General features: G+C 41.7%; 1 protein-coding gene across 1 annotated transcript in view; it reads right to left on the bottom strand.

Moving 5' to 3' along the window:
* Positions 1 to 17,335, bottom strand: part of LOC306921206 (glycine receptor subunit beta-like) — a gene marked incomplete at its 5' end in the record, with an annotated part of 29,562 nt that overhangs the window by 6,009 nt on the left and 6,218 nt on the right. The window contains 7 exons of the mRNA XM_079498317.1: positions 1,520 to 1,687; positions 2,965 to 3,113; positions 6,473 to 6,625; positions 10,300 to 10,437; positions 14,170 to 14,252; positions 15,963 to 16,189; positions 16,672 to 16,739. Coding sequence (XP_079354443.1) covers positions 1,520 to 1,687; positions 2,965 to 3,113; positions 6,473 to 6,625; positions 10,300 to 10,437; positions 14,170 to 14,252; positions 15,963 to 16,189; positions 16,672 to 16,739 — 986 coding nt within the window. The remainder of the gene's footprint in view (positions 1 to 1,519; positions 1,688 to 2,964; positions 3,114 to 6,472; positions 6,626 to 10,299; positions 10,438 to 14,169; positions 14,253 to 15,962; positions 16,190 to 16,671; positions 16,740 to 17,335) is intronic.

Below are 17,335 nucleotides of genomic sequence, written 5' to 3'. Positions count from 1 at the left end.
CCCATCTACAAGATGAAGCTACATGCACGCATAGTGGTTTGTGAACATAGCCCATCTACAAGATGAAGCTACATGCATGCATAGTGGTTAGTGAACATAGCCCATCTACAAGATGAAGCTACATGCAATTTTCTTGTGTGCAACACTCTTTGTATATGATGACGTTTATGCTTCTTCTCCACCATATGGTTTTGGGGAATATCAAGTATAGTTCCGAGGGGCACTGGGGGTCACGCATTAAACATAAATCAATCTACTAAACTAGTGTCATTCGTATTGTTGACATATCTACCATTATAGAGCAACTTTTGTTCAACTTTTACCCCTCTGTCACATGGTACTATATACTATTCTTTGTGTTCAGTATCACTGCGTGGTCTGCATGGTCGCCATTCTAGACAACCAACTTAAATTATATATATTTTCTAGTACAGACAAGTCCAATACAGACCTCGATTTAGTTGCGCGCGCATACACTGACACCACGCTAGACAGGAACGCCCAAAAACGTCACATCCGGTTTTAGCCTGGGGTAAGAATTTTCTATGGCTGCCAATGCAACTTGGTCCAATCCTTAATCACATACGGACAAACATCTATGCCGATGCTATCTAACTTGCGGAGGTAGCGTGCCTTGTCCACGGGCAACAGATCTTTCAACGTATGGCATTACAAATACGTTTGATAATCGCTACTCTGCTCAATATTGTTTTTAAAATGCCGCAAATTGCATTGCAGTAAACGAGAGCAAATCACAACTTCCCCCGGTTGTGGGCGGAGTCACAGTTTGAGGCGCTGATTACTTGCCGTGGTGTCAGTGTAAAGGCCAAGTTTTTCACTTACAAAAATTATGTTTTGGGTGGATTAAGGTTTGTTGTATAGAATCCAAGATAGCACAAACTAGGCTATATATTTTATGGCATACATATTTAACATTCAATATGGCGGCCATGCAGGTATCAAATGCAAACAAGGGTTTTTGGATTCCCTATGCTGTCCAAAAGTGTATAGTTTTGTCCAAAAATGTATAGTTTTGTCCAAAAGTGGATAGTTTTTTTTTCTTCTTTTTTTAACTAAAGTATATTTTTTAACATAGTAAACCTGCATTTCCCTGGCCATCCCATAGGTGGCACCACTGCAAGTCCCTGAACAATCCTTTAGGTCTCTATTGGATTCCTTGACCCAGAAAACATAGGATTAGTATATTTAGGGCGCGTTCGGAAATAGCGCACTGAGCGCACTGTGCAATGCAAAGTAATAGGCGAATGCACTCCCGGTGCGCATTTCCGAACGCACCCTATAATTAACTTTCTAGGTTGTCTATAGAAGCCAAGATAGCACAAATTACATATTGTATAGTGGCCATTTTGAACGTCCAATATGGCGGACATGCAGGTGTCAAATGCAAACAAATGCAAACATAGATTTTTGTATTCCCCATGTTCTGAAGATTACAAAAATGTATAGTTTTGCTAATCTCCACAAACTTTGAACAAAAACACATAGTGAACCAGACTACCTGCACGGCACCGACGGCAGTGACATGGATAGGTGTTCCACCCGTCCCGTTGACCGTTTTGTTGGTTTTTTTGGGAGTCTTCGTCCCTTCTCTCTCTCTAATGGCTTTTTCCTTGGCGGCCATTATGATTTTCTCCTCCTCGATTCGCTTGGGACTGTTCAACATCACCTGAACGCACACATGACAGAGACACAATGAAGCCTGATTCATAATTTTGTGTGCCGATAAATAGACCATCTACAAGCTCACCACGAGTCGCATCACATCACGATGGAGCATTAATTATAAACATAATGAGACAATCTACATGCTCATACTGCAGGGATGTAAGGTTTTCAATGTAATGGGTCCCGGCCGGGACCCAGGGGTGGTATTTTAGATGAGGGACATTTTATGAGTCGTACTTCAACAGTACGGTACTGAGTACAGTATTGCATCCCAGAACCCCCGGAGGGTGACATGATTGCGTCCTTTCTCAATTTAGTGAGTCTAAGGATGCAAGATGCAGGCTAGTTGCATCACTGATACTGTACAACACATTGCAACGCAAGAATAGCGCTTATAACTGGTTAAATAAATATTCAATATTACTTATATTTAGTATTCAAGTAGTACATTTGTCAAAATATTTTACAAATAGCTGATTGCATTGCAACATAGCTCGTGACAAAGTATAAAATAGGGCTTGAGTGGTTCAATTTTGTAATAATAATCTAAATCTATAAAGTGACTTCAAACTGCCTCCTCTGGTGGACCTGGCTGGTTTAGCAGACAATTTGATGATCCAATGGATTTAGCTGGTTTTGTCAGAAGCAATTTTTAATACTTTCTGTTGGTTCAATATTGTTTTAACCAACACACAGACGTAAAGAGGGTTCAATAGCACAGATTTATGAAAAAAGCTGGTTTCTGCCGGACAGTGACGATATGGTATCTATGCATATATATGGTACTATGTACTGTATATGGTATGTATGCATGTATAATGGTATGTATAATGTACAGTATATGGTATGTATGCATGTACATGCTGTACATGGTATGTATGCATGTATAATGGTATGTACAGTTGGGTGCCACCGATGTTGTCCCTTATCATTTGACCCATTTAGGCCAAAATTTTAAAAAATCCTTCTAAATCCTTCTAAATCCTTTTCACGATTTTTCAAAAATAGCAGACCTACAAGCTCGTAGCGCGCCACTCGGTGGCGCGCTATGAGCTTGTAGATCTGCTATCTTTCAATAGCTAAATTATAACATAATGTTTAAAACACCAAAAGGGGTTCCCGCCCAAAATGGGTTAACTGTCCTTTTGCGCAGATCACGCAAACCTCAGCAAAAAGAAAAGGACAATATCGATGGCCTCCAACTGTATATGGTACAGTATGTATGCATATAAATGGTATGTATATGGTATGTATGCATGTACGTATGTGTTGTCTCACCTGGACGACAGCATACTCCACCAGTGATGAGAAGCCATACAGCAGACAGGCGATGAGCCAGATGTCGATGGCTTTCACGTAGGACACCTTGGGAAGGTCTGCGGCCAGCGTCATGCTCTCACTGGACAGCGACAGCACTGACAAGATACCTAACACGCACGCACGCACGCACGCACGCACGCACGCACGCACGCACGCACACACACACACACACACACACACACACACACATTTTCAATGTTGGTTATGAAACACTTCTATCTTTGCTATTTCACATTAGCAAGTCTATTATTCTAGTAATAGCAAGTCTATTATTTTTATTTTGTTTTTCTCACAAATGAATGCTCTATTCCTAACAGTGCCACAGAAAAGCAGCAAAAGCATATCAGACCTACAAGCTCACAATGCATTGGGACACAATGTGTTGTGAGCTTGTGCATCTGCTATGCTTGGCAATTTGACCTATAACGAGATGCCCAAAATGGATTTACCAGGTTGAAATTAGCTACAGTAAGTGTGTGTGTTTTATAAATATTGAACCAATGGAAAGTATTAACAGAGCTTGTGACTAACTACTGTATTAACTGCATTGAATCCATTGGAACAAATGGTTTTTGACATACGTGGTGACAGTGACAGTATCTCCCTTTACACAAGCATGTACTCAAGTACTGTACTATTAGTACAGTATAGCCTAGTATAGCCTTTACTATAGCCTATATTCTACTCCACAAATATACTACTTCTCACTCCACTACAATTATTTTAAAACTTGAATTACTAGTAGTTACTTTGTAGATTTTGATTATTGTTCCAAAACACACAATAACTACTTCAGCCCCACTTAAACTTTGGCCATTTGAAAATCAGATCTACAAGCTTGAAATGCGAAGCGTTGTGAGCCTGTAGATGTGCTATTTTCTAAATAAATTGTAGACATATGAGGCTCCATTTTCGTCACCGCTAAACCCCTTATCCCTAAACCTTTTTTTTGTTTTACTATTTTGCAAAACATTTTTGAATAGTTAAAATGGCCAGTCTACAAGCTCACAACATGTCAATGTAGATTGGCTAGTTGAACTATTCAAAAATGTTTTTCAAAATAGTAATAGTTTAGTTTAGTTTAGCGGTGACGAAAATGGAGCCCTTGATACCTTGAAACGGGACAGTCTGCATAATGAGTACTTTTACTTTTGGTACTATTTTGATACCAATAACAAAAATGTTACCGAGAAGCATCGTTGGGTCTTACATGGTTAAAGGAGCACTAAGAATTGGTCCTCACTAATGTACAGTCCTTCTCTTCCTGGAACGTTTCAGCATGCTGAAACGTTCATCCGAAGTCTGCCGTCATTTTGCATGTCCTACCTTGGTCGTAGTTTTTAATATCACGTCAAATAAGAACTGTAATCCAAAAATAAACACATGATCCTGGCGGCAAATTTATATTATTATATTACCGGTATATTGTTTAGTATTCATTATCCTGTGTTACTAGTTGCAGTTTGAGAGCTGAGATCCAGGGCCGTATGCAGGGAGTTTAGGTTGGCAGGTCACAGCCGCCAGCTTCAGTGGCCTCTTTGTTTTATAGCTGCCGAAGGGAAGATACGTTTTAGCACTAACAAGCTAGGAGAAGAGATGTAATATTGTTTTGTTTTAGCCAATTATTACGTCAGGCAAGAGCAGCTCACTCTATCTTTGTGCCTTATTAGAACAACATGTCTGATGTGGGAATGTTACAGCGCTGTAAATAAATCTTTCTACTACCAGTACCAGTCAAGGTTTATATGATCTTTTGAGAGTTTCAATTTCACTAGACTTAAGACAGGAATCCATAAATTAAGCAAGAATTTCTACATCATGTTACACTCATATGGATATGAAGAATCAACTGACGGCTAGAAAATGCTAATGTTACTACAGCCAAATTATTAAAGGGGAAAACCACCCATTTTCAACATTTTACTATGTCATTAATATACCTTAGAGCTGTTGTGTGTAAATAATAAAAAAGTATTATTATTTCCACACAACAGCTCTAAGGTATATTAATGACATAGTAAAATGTTGAAAATGAGTGGAATGCCCCTTTAACATTTTCGCCAGAAACAGAATATCCAATATGAGTGACTGACTATCGTAAACTATACAGAGCCCCCTCCCTGACAGCATCGCTGAGACAGTTTGTTTATTTTTGGACCACAATTCCTTACAGTTCGGTACTATGTTGTTCTTGCATTAATACAAAATAAATAAAAACAAGTTTGAAATTGTGTCACAATGTGTCGCGACTCGCGATGCAACGCATTGTGAGCTTGTAGATCAGCTATTTTCAAATGGCTGAAATGTGTATAGGTTGAAGTGATTAATGTATGTTTTGTAAAAGTAACTAGTGAATAAGTGATTTCAAATAAATGTAGTGGAGTAAAAGTACATTTGGATCTGAGATTTAGTGGAGTAGAAGTAATAGTATTAGAAATTGGAAATAGAAAGTAAAGTACGATTAAATGTACAGTACTTGGTTAATTTACACCACTGATGAATGATGATGATGATGATACTCACTGAGACCTGGATGGAGGGGTGATGTGTCAGAAGTAAAGATGGATGGATAGATGGATAGAAGGATGGATGGATGGAGTAGAGGAGTACAGGATGCCTGATGGAGGGAACATGTACAACATCCATTCACACTGCTGCTGCTGCTGAACTCATATTTCACGCGGCAGTAACATTTTCACATCAAAGACACCTGGAAACATTTTGTACCAGGGACAACCCGATGTCTGGAAGAAACCACCTAATTAAATGTTTTAGGTTTTAGATGTGTGTGTTGGTTAAAAAACTCCATTGGATCCTCAAACTATCTTCCAAACCAGCTAACTCCACCTGTTTAGCCATCTTTTTTCTTTCTTTTTTTTTTATAAATCTGTGCTATCGTATACCAAAATCCGTTTTAATTGAAAGAAATACAATAAAATGTTTCTCAGGTCAATGCGATAAAACATGCAATTAATTGCAAAGCCTCTAATCAATTACATTACTTTTGTATCGAGTGCAGCCCTATATGTCACATCAAATCCAACGCTGACTGTCAAGCTGGGCTGCACTATTGCATCATAGTGTTTTCAGTGGTTTACGATAGACAACACTCTTCAACAACATATGGATGATACTACAGTAGGTTGCTAGGAGACGGATACAACCAGAAATGAACTGAAAGTGAAAATTCCTCCTGGCATCCGCCTCACGATATCGGATTTAGATTCTGATTATTTTCCCAGATTGCATTTTTGGTCAAAACAAGTTATGTTGAACGGCCCATATAAATAAAGAACCGATGATAGCGTTTACAAAATGTATTTTCCGGGTGACAGAAAATACGATCGTCCGCCCCTGCAGACAGCCTTTGTTGCGTGCGTGCGTGCGTGCGTGCGTGCGTGCGTGCGTGCGTGCGTGCGTGCGTGCATGCGTGTGCGTGCGTGCGTGGGTGGGTGTGTATTTTTACCTAGAGGCACCCTGGCAGCGGAGGCATCAGGGTTGATCCAGAAGGAGAGCCAGGACAGCACCACGATGAGCAGTGTGGGGGCGTACACACCCATCAGGTAGAAACCCACCTGCCTACGCAAGGTAAAAATGACCTCAATGCACGTGTAGTATCCTATAGGAGCAGGAGAGGGGAGAGACGACACTGTTAACGGTATCCTATAGGAGCAGGAGAGGGGAGAGACCACACTGTTAACGTGTTATACGTGTAGTATCCTATAGGAGCAGGAGAGGGGAGAGACCACACTGTTAGTATCCTATAGGAGCAGGAGAGGGGAGAGACCACACTGTTAGTATCCTATAGGAGCAGGAGAGGGGAGAGACCACACTGTTAACGGTATCCTATAGGAGCAGGAGAGGGGAGAGACCACACTGTTAACGTGTAGTATCCTATAGGAGCAGGAGAGGGGAGAGACCACACTGTTAACGGCTTGCTCTGCTTTCTCACCACAGCGTCAAACAAACACATCCCCCAAAAAATATTAAACATAATCTGTATTGAATAGGTCACCACTTTTGGTCATTCTTGTTACATTCCGTTGTCGCCGGCTTTTTCGGCATCACGTTGTTTTGGTCCCCCCCCCCCCCTGTTGGTTTTTAGTCTCGCCACTATGAGTTGGAATAAAATATGGATATACCAAACAAACTATTCCAAGACGTGCTTGAAGAAATCGGATTCAGGCTAATCCTTTAACAAGGCTGTGGAAGTATTCACACTTTTTGGGGATTTATTGGTGAAAGTAGGAGATCAACATCAGTTTAATCATGGTGAAGCAAGCCCAGCACAGCTCCACAACATCCACAACTTTCATTTTATTTTTTTCCTCAAGGGTGGGTTTTAGTTGTCGGTAATGCAAAATAACACAAAAATAATAACACTAACAAGTTACTTTTCCCAGTGGGTAATCTTATATAAACGTAACAGGATTAACAAAGTTACTTTAGAAAGTAACGTTCCCCAACACTGATAGGAAGGCTGACACAGTTTTATTAAATCATGTGTAAGTGGTCACTTTGTTTTTGCCACCCTCTGACGGAGTGTGTTGAAGCCCTGGGAATGTGCAGCCATGGTGTTTTCATAACATGTAGTTGGATAGATAACTGGGCAACAGTCCAAGCATGAATGTATAGTAATGATAAGTAAGTATACAGTAGGTCAAAGTGGCCTAGCTGAGCCGTGAATGTTTCTCTTTCCTTTTCTAGGTGCTAGACACATAAGAGATGGATTGCTGAGGCCTTTTCAAGGTGCTAGACAGTAGACACACAAGAGATGGATTGCTGAGGTGAAGTGGTGGAAAGAAACAAAGTGCATTTACTCAAGTAGGTATACTTGAGTAAATGTACTTTATTTCTGTGCCGTTTTTTTGCGACCTTTATTGGGAAGTTTTCTCATGAAACGGAGGCTGGTTGTGTCTCAACCAATCAAAGTGTCAGCCAACCATACCGTCCTCTTGGGCTATATGATCGATGGGATCTAAATGCAGCTACTCTTATCCCCTTGTGCAGCGCGAGAGAGAGAGACAGCTGAGAAGCAGTGCTGAAGCACGTTTATGTCACCACGTTGCCTATTCTTCACCTCAAATGTATTCAGATACATATTTTAATATACCGTTCAGCTTTTAAACGAGGGCACACGGCTGTCATCTTGCATTCGATTCAACAGAGCGGCAGCCCAGCAGTCTCTCCATAATGAATCAGGTGCGCGTTGGAGGAACGTGCGTTGTGGGAATCATATATCAGCTTTCTGATGGAATCACGCAATGTGTTGTCGTTTGGTGGGAAGCGATGGGAATTCATAATATTGTTCATTATATCTCCACTGTGACCACAGATATTGTCTAGGAGTATGTGACAAAAAAATAATAATTGCATATTGTGGAGACAGCCTTCGCCGAAAATAGCAGCCCGACCAGCTCACAACACCAACGCGTTGTGAGCTTGTCCTATCTGCTATTTTCTGCAAAACGCTTTCCCCAAAATAACAGAAAACAGAGAAGACCCTAGCATACAGCCCTGAGTGACTCCGGTCAATCATAAGGGGTTTAAGTGGTCAAGAGGCTAAATACCTGTACTTGGTACACTAGTAGTACATGGTGTAATACATACCTGTTCCTTGGTAGTACATGCTGTATTAAATACCTGTTCCTATAGTACTTGGTAAACTATACATGCTGTGTTAAATACCTGTTCCTTTGTAGTTCCTAGGTAAACCAGTAAGACGCCCTGAGGGCGAGAAGTGACCTCGCCCTTTAGGGCGAGGTCAACATAATGAGGTCAACATATGGATGAGGTCAACATATGCAGGAATGTCAGAACAGGAAGGACAGGTGGGGTAGGTCAACTCCATATATGGAAATCTAAGGGTTTGAGGTTTGAGGTCAGATATAGAGTTGCTGGCTGGCTACATATATGCAGATCTAGGTGATGATCCAGTCTTCTCCATGTATGGTTATCCAGGGTTAGATGAGGTCAGTGTCGTGATCTTCATATATGGTATGGAGATGGCCATATATGGTGGCGTGACGTGTCACGAGGTGTGACCATAAATGGAGGTGTGATGTCACAAGGCGTGACCATATATGGAGGCATAATGTCATGAGGTGTGACCATATATGGAGGTGTGATGTCACGAGACGTGACCATATATGGAGGCGTGACAAAAACACGCACTGACGGGAAATGTGTGATTTCCTTCGGTAATAACTAGTAGTACATGCTATGTTAAGTACATGCTATGTTAAATACCTGTTCCTTGGTAGTACTTTAAACTAGTAGTACATGCTGTGTTAAATACCTGTTCCTAGGTAGTACTTGGTAAACTAGTAGTACATTGTGTATTAAATACATGTTCCTTGGTAGTACTTGTTAAACTAGTAGTACATTGTGTATTTAATACCTGTTCCTTGGTAGTACTTGGTAAACTAGTAGTACATTGTGTATTAAATACATGTTCCTTGGTAGTACTTGGTAAACTAGTAGTACATTGTGTATTTAATACCTGTTCCTTGGTAGTACTTTAAACTAGTAGTACATTGTGTATTTAATACCTATTCCTTGGTAGTACTTTAAACTAGTAGTACATTGTGTATTTAATACCTGTTCCTTGGTAGTACTTGGTAAACTAGTAGTACATTGTGTATTTAATACCTGTTCCTTGGTAGTACTTGGTAAACTAGTAGTACATTGTGTATTTAATACCTGTTCCTTGGTAGTATTTGGTAAACTAGTAGTACATTGTGTATTTAATACATGTTCCTTGGTAGTACTTGGTAAACTAGTAGTACATTGTGTATTAAATACCTGGTAGTACTTGGTAAACTAGTAGTACATTGTGTATTTAATACCTGTTCCTTGGTAGTACTTGGTAAACTAGTAGTACATTGTGTATTAAATACCTGTTCCTTGGTAGTATTTGGTAAACTAGTAGTACATTGTGTATTAAATACATGTTCCTTGGTAGTACTTGGTAAACTAGTAGTGCATTGTGTATTAAATACCTGGTAGTACTTGGTAAACTAGTAGTACATTGTGTATTTAATACCTGTTCCTTGGTAGTATTTGGTAAACTAGTAGTACATTGTGTATTAAATACATGTTCCTTGGTAGTACTTGGTAAACTAGTAGTACATTGTGTATTAAATACCTGGTAGTACTTGGTAAACTAGTAGTACATTGTGTATTAAATACATGTTCCTTGGTAGTACTTGGTAAACTAGTAGTGCATTGTGTATTTAATACCTGTTCCTTGGTAGTACTTGGTAAACTAGTAGTACATTGCGTATTAAATACCTGTTCCTTTGTAGTACTTGGTACAGTTGCCATAGATGATGTCTTCTTGTTTGATGTCAAACTGTGGAAGCTGGATCTCATCCATCTGGACTGGATCCGACTGCCACATGAAGACCAGATCACTGGTGGTATAACCAACTACAAATATATACATAAATATACATTAATTCAATATCCATTATACAGCAGGTAGTGCACAGACGAAGCAATCTGATTGGTTGAGAAGGCTCTCTACCCGTGCTCAAACAAGCATTACGGCACACCTGATCAAAAATAAAAATCAGCTGTGCTGAGTTGGAGTAGAAGCCGGTGGCTAGGCTAGCAGTTTGCTGGAATTGCTTTTATACATCAACCCTCTCCCAATCAGCTTCCCTCCCCCGAACACAGGCCAATTGTGTTCCCATGGACTCTCGGCAAGCTGAATGCACCGCACAGGATTCACACACTCCATGGTGGTGCGTGTAGACTGCACCACATGCACGAGCACCCTAATGAAGTGGTTCTCAAAGTGGGGGTTTTAGCAAGAAGTCCATGGCACAAATGGGGGTCCACGGACCAATACATACATTCATTTGGGGGCCCTTGACATGAATAAGTTTGAGAACCACTGCCCTATAACATGAACAGTACAACACTGTTGGTGTTGCCCATTTGCCTAACATATAACCAGCTAGAAATATTTAACATAGTATTATCAATATACCAACAGTAGTGTCAGGAAATCAGCCTCTTCTTGAATGTCTGAAAGACCTAGAAGAAGGCGATGGACATCTATACAGAGATCCACTCCCCTCCTGGTGCCCCATCAACGGGGCACCAGAGGGGAGACGGTGAGCAGCTTCAAGTACCTTGGTGTACACATCACCAATCTGGGAACCCATTACGTTAAAAAAAAGTGGTGCCTCTGGGGGCACCACCTTTTTAGTATAGAAACAGCGACTCTGTTTGGCTCTTCCCCTTTCTTAGTCCACTTAAATACTCCAGGATGTATTTTTTTCCAACAACGTGATTTGATGACCAGCAGTGGTTCCCTATGGAGAGGAGACACAAAGGAGATTATTTGTGTCTCCATAGGGAACCACTGCTGGGGCGACTGTGGCTCAGGAGGTAGAGCAGGTCGTCCAATGATCCATGGGTTCGAATCCCGGCTCCTCCTGTCTACATGTCGAAGTGTCCTTACTCCTTAGGCAAGACACTGAACCTCAAATTGCTCCCGATGTGCTGTGTTGGTACCTTGCATGGCTTCCGCCGCAATCGGTGTATGAATGTGTGTATGAATGGGTGAATGCAATGCACAATCTATGTAAAGCGCCTTAGATAAAGGCGCTATATAAATGCACCATTTACCATTTACTGCTGGGCATCAAATGATTGGCTTAGGAATGTGACAAAAACCAAAAAACAAACCAAAAAGGCATATCCATGAATTAAAGTCTCCATGGGGTGAGTAATCATTTGAACTATCTCTTTAAGCCAGAGCAGAATCTGTCTAGAGAGATGACTGAGGGGTGGACTTGCAGAACGCACACAGGGACACATGGTAAAGATGGTGAGAACGGCATCTTTATCACCTCAAGACAGCTGAGAAAATCCCGGATTTCAGAGACGGCCCTGAAATCCTTCTATACATGCTACAACACTTACCTCACTGGTTCTTAAAGTGAGGTACAGGGACCCTCTTGAGAACCCCGGGTATTGTAATTGCATAGCAGACGTGAAGTCAATCACTCCCCATGCCAGCTTTGACAGCATGATACAACAGGTTCCGGAAACGGTTCCAGATTCCTGGTTCCTCAGTGTTGGATCCAATTCCTCCGATTCCGGATCCCGACCCTAATTCCTGACAGGGCACTGACATCACTGTCTAGTTATTGGCTCCGCCCCCCAGGGTTGTGAGCAGCCACCACAAGCCATGCTGGCTTCTGGTGGAAATGTTTGTCAAAATTAAATTTTTGCCACAGACATGATAAAATGAGCATGAGAATACTATGGCCAGGAACAGAGCTACACTGAGACTTAAGGGGGTCCTTGCAAATAAAACATTTGAGAACCACTAGTACTAGTGGACTCATAATGTGCCATAGTGTCGTAGTAAATAATGGTATGTAAAAAAAATTAATGAAAAAACTGCCACGGACAAGACCAAGTCTTTGCCACGGGCACATTTGTCTGTGGACGAACACATTGATGGCTGGCTGTGAGCCCTGAGGGAGCTGGTGAGGTGAGCTGAGCGCACCAGAGCCAGGCGCTTGCGTAGAGGGCCACAACAACGACTCTGAAGGACAAACACCACCCCAGCAATGGACTGTGTATGAGGTGTCTCAAAGCCCTGGCTTCAGGGACAGTACAAATATAATAACAACATACCTAATATAAACAAAACAATACTTTGCACACAAATGTACCTGCACATTATATAGGCCTACATCTGTCTAGATGCTAAATTATTTGCCGGGACACATATTCCACACACACATATTCCACACACTAAAGAGGTATTACCAATACCTGTCTGTCTTACCTGTATTGTTGTCAATTCCATTATTTATCCTCATTTTTAAGACAAAATATTTTAAATAACTTATCAGCACTATTATCAACATGATGCCATGATGCCGTTCTCTTGTAACTGTTAGTTTGTTAGACACGCACGCACGCACGCACGCACGCACGCACGCACGCACGCACGCACGCACGCACGCACGCACGCACACACACACGCACACATGCACACACACACACACACACACACACACACACACACACACACACACACACACACACATATTTCACTGCTTGTACCTGCCTGAGAGAGTGTACAAATACACCCTCTTGATTCTTGAAATCTCGAACCAGTGCACCGGCCCGGGTTGTGCCGCGCGCACAGCCCTGTCACGCGCGAGTAGAAGAAGAAGAAGCCTCCTTTTGGATCTGAGCTGGATCTCCAACAGTTTCACATGGGCACACAGCGCTGTATAAGTCTGCAGTTCTCCTCCATAACCTTTGATGTTTGAACTATTTTGACCCTCTGTACTTAGTCAATTGGACCTGAGTTGGCTCTGTACTTGGTCTGCTCCGTGTTTTCCCCTCTATGCCAAACGTCTTTGCCGAAAATACCCGATCTACAAGCTCACAAGGCGTGGCGCCGCAACCCGTTGTGAGCTTGTAGATTGGCTCTTTTCAGAGAATGCTACTCGCAGGTTAGATGTTGCTGTTCAAAGTCGTTCAAATCCAGTCTATCCTGCTTAAAGTCATGACTGTGTGACATATTCTGTATTTTAGCTACAGTGTATGTATTTAGCTTTTATTTTCCTGCAGCACTTTGTTGAGTTGTAACATGTGCAATAGATTGGATTGGATTGGATTGGATTGGATTGGATTGGATTGGATTGGATTGGATTGGATTGGATTGGATTCATTCATTCATTCATTCATTCATTCACTTGTATTTAATAGTGATGTGGAATAGTTATCAAATATAACATTTGTTTATTTGGTCATTATATATGTTTTAATTTACACAGTATGACTTTAAACTGAAATGTAGGAGTATAATAAATGGCCCAAAACAGGATTCATTGATAAGACTCGTTTGACTGGTGAGTGAGGGAGGGATCGAGGGAAGGAGGGGCCGCCTGTGTGGGTGTGTGCTGATGCAGCACAATGCTACTTCATGTTAGGTCTGATTAGGATCAATCATCATCAGGAGTGTGTGTGCGGTGATGACACCAGTACTTGTTGATTCCTGTAATCGCATTACACACCCCGGTGCTGTGTCAATATGAGCGTGTGTGTGTGTGTGTGTGTGTGTGTGTGTGTGTGTGTGTGTGTGTGTGTGTGTGGGTGGGTGGGTGGGTGGTGTGTACTCACAGCTCTCCAGTTGCATTTTACAGCGCTGTGTGTCCATGGGAAACAGTTGGAGATCCAGAGGACATGACAAGGTCACTGAAAGCCTGCACTCTCACACACACACGCACACACACACGCATACATGCACACACACGCACGCACACGCACACGCACACACACACACAAAACTCACATGCACACACAAACACATGCAGTACAGTGCCAAATACAACAACAACGATATACAGATGTGTACACGATCATACGAGCAGTGCCAAATACCACCACAATAACAATTACACACACAGATGTGCACAGTGAGAAATACCACAACAGCAAAAACAGCAACAGCAACAGCAACAGCAACAACACACATGAGAACCGTACACAAGCGCGCACACACACACACACACACACACACACACACACACACACACACACACACACACACACACACACACACACACACACACACACACACACACACACACACACACACACACACACACAATGATTTAATTAGAAGACAGACAATGATACATTACAGAAACAACTCTTTCTGACAATTCTTTTCTTTATTTTTTTCGTTTTAACCTTGAAAATGTGCATGTCTGGGGGGGGGGGGGGGGGGGGGGGGTAGTTATCGGCAGTTAAATAAGGCTTGTTTTCACCAAAAGCGCAATTTTGGAAAATAAATCAGGGATAGATGCATTTTTATGAATCCTTTAGGATTGGATCGGACCGGCTGGAGTTTGTTTGGATCACGTGATATAGGTGTATTCTTCTCTGCAAGTCATAGCATCATTCATAGGTTAGCAAAGAGCGCCCTCTAGTGTAATCACTGAAAACACTAAATTACGTAATTCTACATCAATGGCAGTCAATGTGTTAACGTGTTAAGTGGTCAGATGGGTGGGCCGTGAAGGCTTTCATGATTTCCATGTGGGCCGCAAAAAAGATGGAAAACCACTGTGTTTATAATGTCTTACCTCACATTAATTAAAGACAATTATTTTCAAGAGTGCTACTTTTTTTTTCTTTCTTTCTTTTTACCAAACTCAGCTATATGGTACTATGGTAAAGGGCGAAGCTCACACATATGTGTCTCCTTATCAGGAACAAATGTGTCACTTTGACCTATGACCTCTAACCTTTAGATATCCCACCATTTTGAATTACAAGAAATACTGTTAAAATCTGTCTCCTCCTGGGATTTTTTCTTTCTACACCTTGGACCAATATCTAAATAAAAGGTTTTGAGATCAGCCATTGAAAATTGCATTTTTTATGACATTTTGCACTATGGTCATTACAAATATAACTGAAATCAATCTTACTTGTATTGGCCAAACGGGGGACGCTATAAATCGTTTGAAAATGCAAACTTTGAAGAGGCATAAGTCATGCCTAATTTGGCCTAAAGCCATGAAACTTGCTTACACATGTGCCTTAACTCATGAGGAACACATCTGTCTCTTTGATCAGTAAACTCCACCCTTATATTTCCCACCATTTTGAGCAGTTTGAAAAACACTCAAACCTGTTTTTCTCCCAGGATAATTTGAAGAATTTGCGTGGAACGTTCTACAATCGAAACAATCAATGGACCTCAGTCAGTTAAGTGCATTCCCCTGAATGCTGTAAATACATGTAGATGCCAATATTTTGTACTTTTACTCAAATACATTTCAAATTTTACTACTACTACTACTACTACTACTACTACTACTACTACTACTACTACTACTATATTGCAGTATTGACACTTTTACTTAAGTAAGAATTATGAGTACTTTTTCAATCATTGATTTTACCTCATGCTAATTAAGACGTCACCGTTCCTGAATATGAAGAGCAGGATGTTGTCTTGTGTGACATCGTGGAAGTTTGCAGTTTTCTCGTTGGCGAAGAACAGGTCGGGTTTCCACAGACACTGGAACATCTTAGGGTCCACAGTCAACGCTTCGGCCTTAAAGTCCGTAGGGAGACGCAGGCGAGGGTCGTTCCACCTCTGACGCAGAAATATGTTCACTCTGTAGTCCTGCGGACAGACAGACAGACAGACAGACAGATAGACAGATAGATAGATAGATAGATAGATAGATAGATAGATAGATAGATAGATAGATAGATAGATAGATAGATATAGTGTTATTCAAATCTGGAGTGTTCATGTAAGTCAAACAGTGTACAAATTGGCCCAATTTATAATTAATTTTGATCGATAGTGTGTGTGCACGTGCAAGCGTGTTTGCGTGTGCATGTGTGTGTGTGTGTGTGTGTGTGTGTGTGTCAGTGCGTACATGCCCATGTTTGTGTACTTTGTGTGTACTTTGCATGTGTACTTTGTGTGTGTACTTTGTGTGTACTTTGCATGTGTACTTTGTGTGTGTACATTGTGTGTGTGTGTGTGTGTGTGTGTGTGTGCGTGCGTGCGTGCGTGCGTGCGTGCGTGCGTGCGTGCGTGCGTGCGTGCGTGCGTGCGTGCGTGCGTGCGTGCGTGCGTGCGTGCAAAACACTCACCATGGATGTCTCCTGGATGGAACCAAAGCTGTTAATAAAGATGTTTACCTTGGACTCCACTGGAATACCTGAAACACACACACACACACACACACACACACACACACACACACACACACACACACACACACACACACACACACACACACACACACACACACAGAGACTTTAACAGTGCATTGATGTCCACATAAAGGAGAGCACACAAGGACACAGCGGGTAATAGAGTGCAGTAAGGTTACATTCACATTCATGAAACAAGAAGCATACATGACTCAGTACTCTGTCTCCGAGCCCCATAATGTCAGAGACAGAGTAGAGCTTGGTGGAGCTTGCACAAAAACCTTCACAGTCAAGATTGCCTAGATGGTAGGTCGACTGTGGATACCACAAACATAACATCCGGACTGGTGCACCATTGCCCCAAGCAGCTGCAGTGATAGCTACTTCATGACAATGGAGGGCTACAGTTACATCAGGACCATGGACAGCAGCTACAGTTACATCAGCACCATGGACAGCAGCTACAGTTACATCAGCACCATGGACAGCAGCTACAGTTACATTAGGACCATGGACAGCAGCTACCGTTACATCAGTACCATGGACAAGTTACCATGGACAGCAGCTACAGTTACATCAGCACCATGGACAGCAGCTACAG

Source organism: Electrona antarctica, assembly GCF_951216825.1.
Source record: "Electrona antarctica genome assembly, chromosome: 4".
NCBI lineage: Eukaryota > Metazoa > Chordata > Actinopteri > Myctophiformes > Myctophidae > Electrona > Electrona antarctica.
The sequence above is the reverse complement of the archived record's forward strand: the minus strand, read 5'-3'. Positions and strand labels throughout refer to the sequence as shown.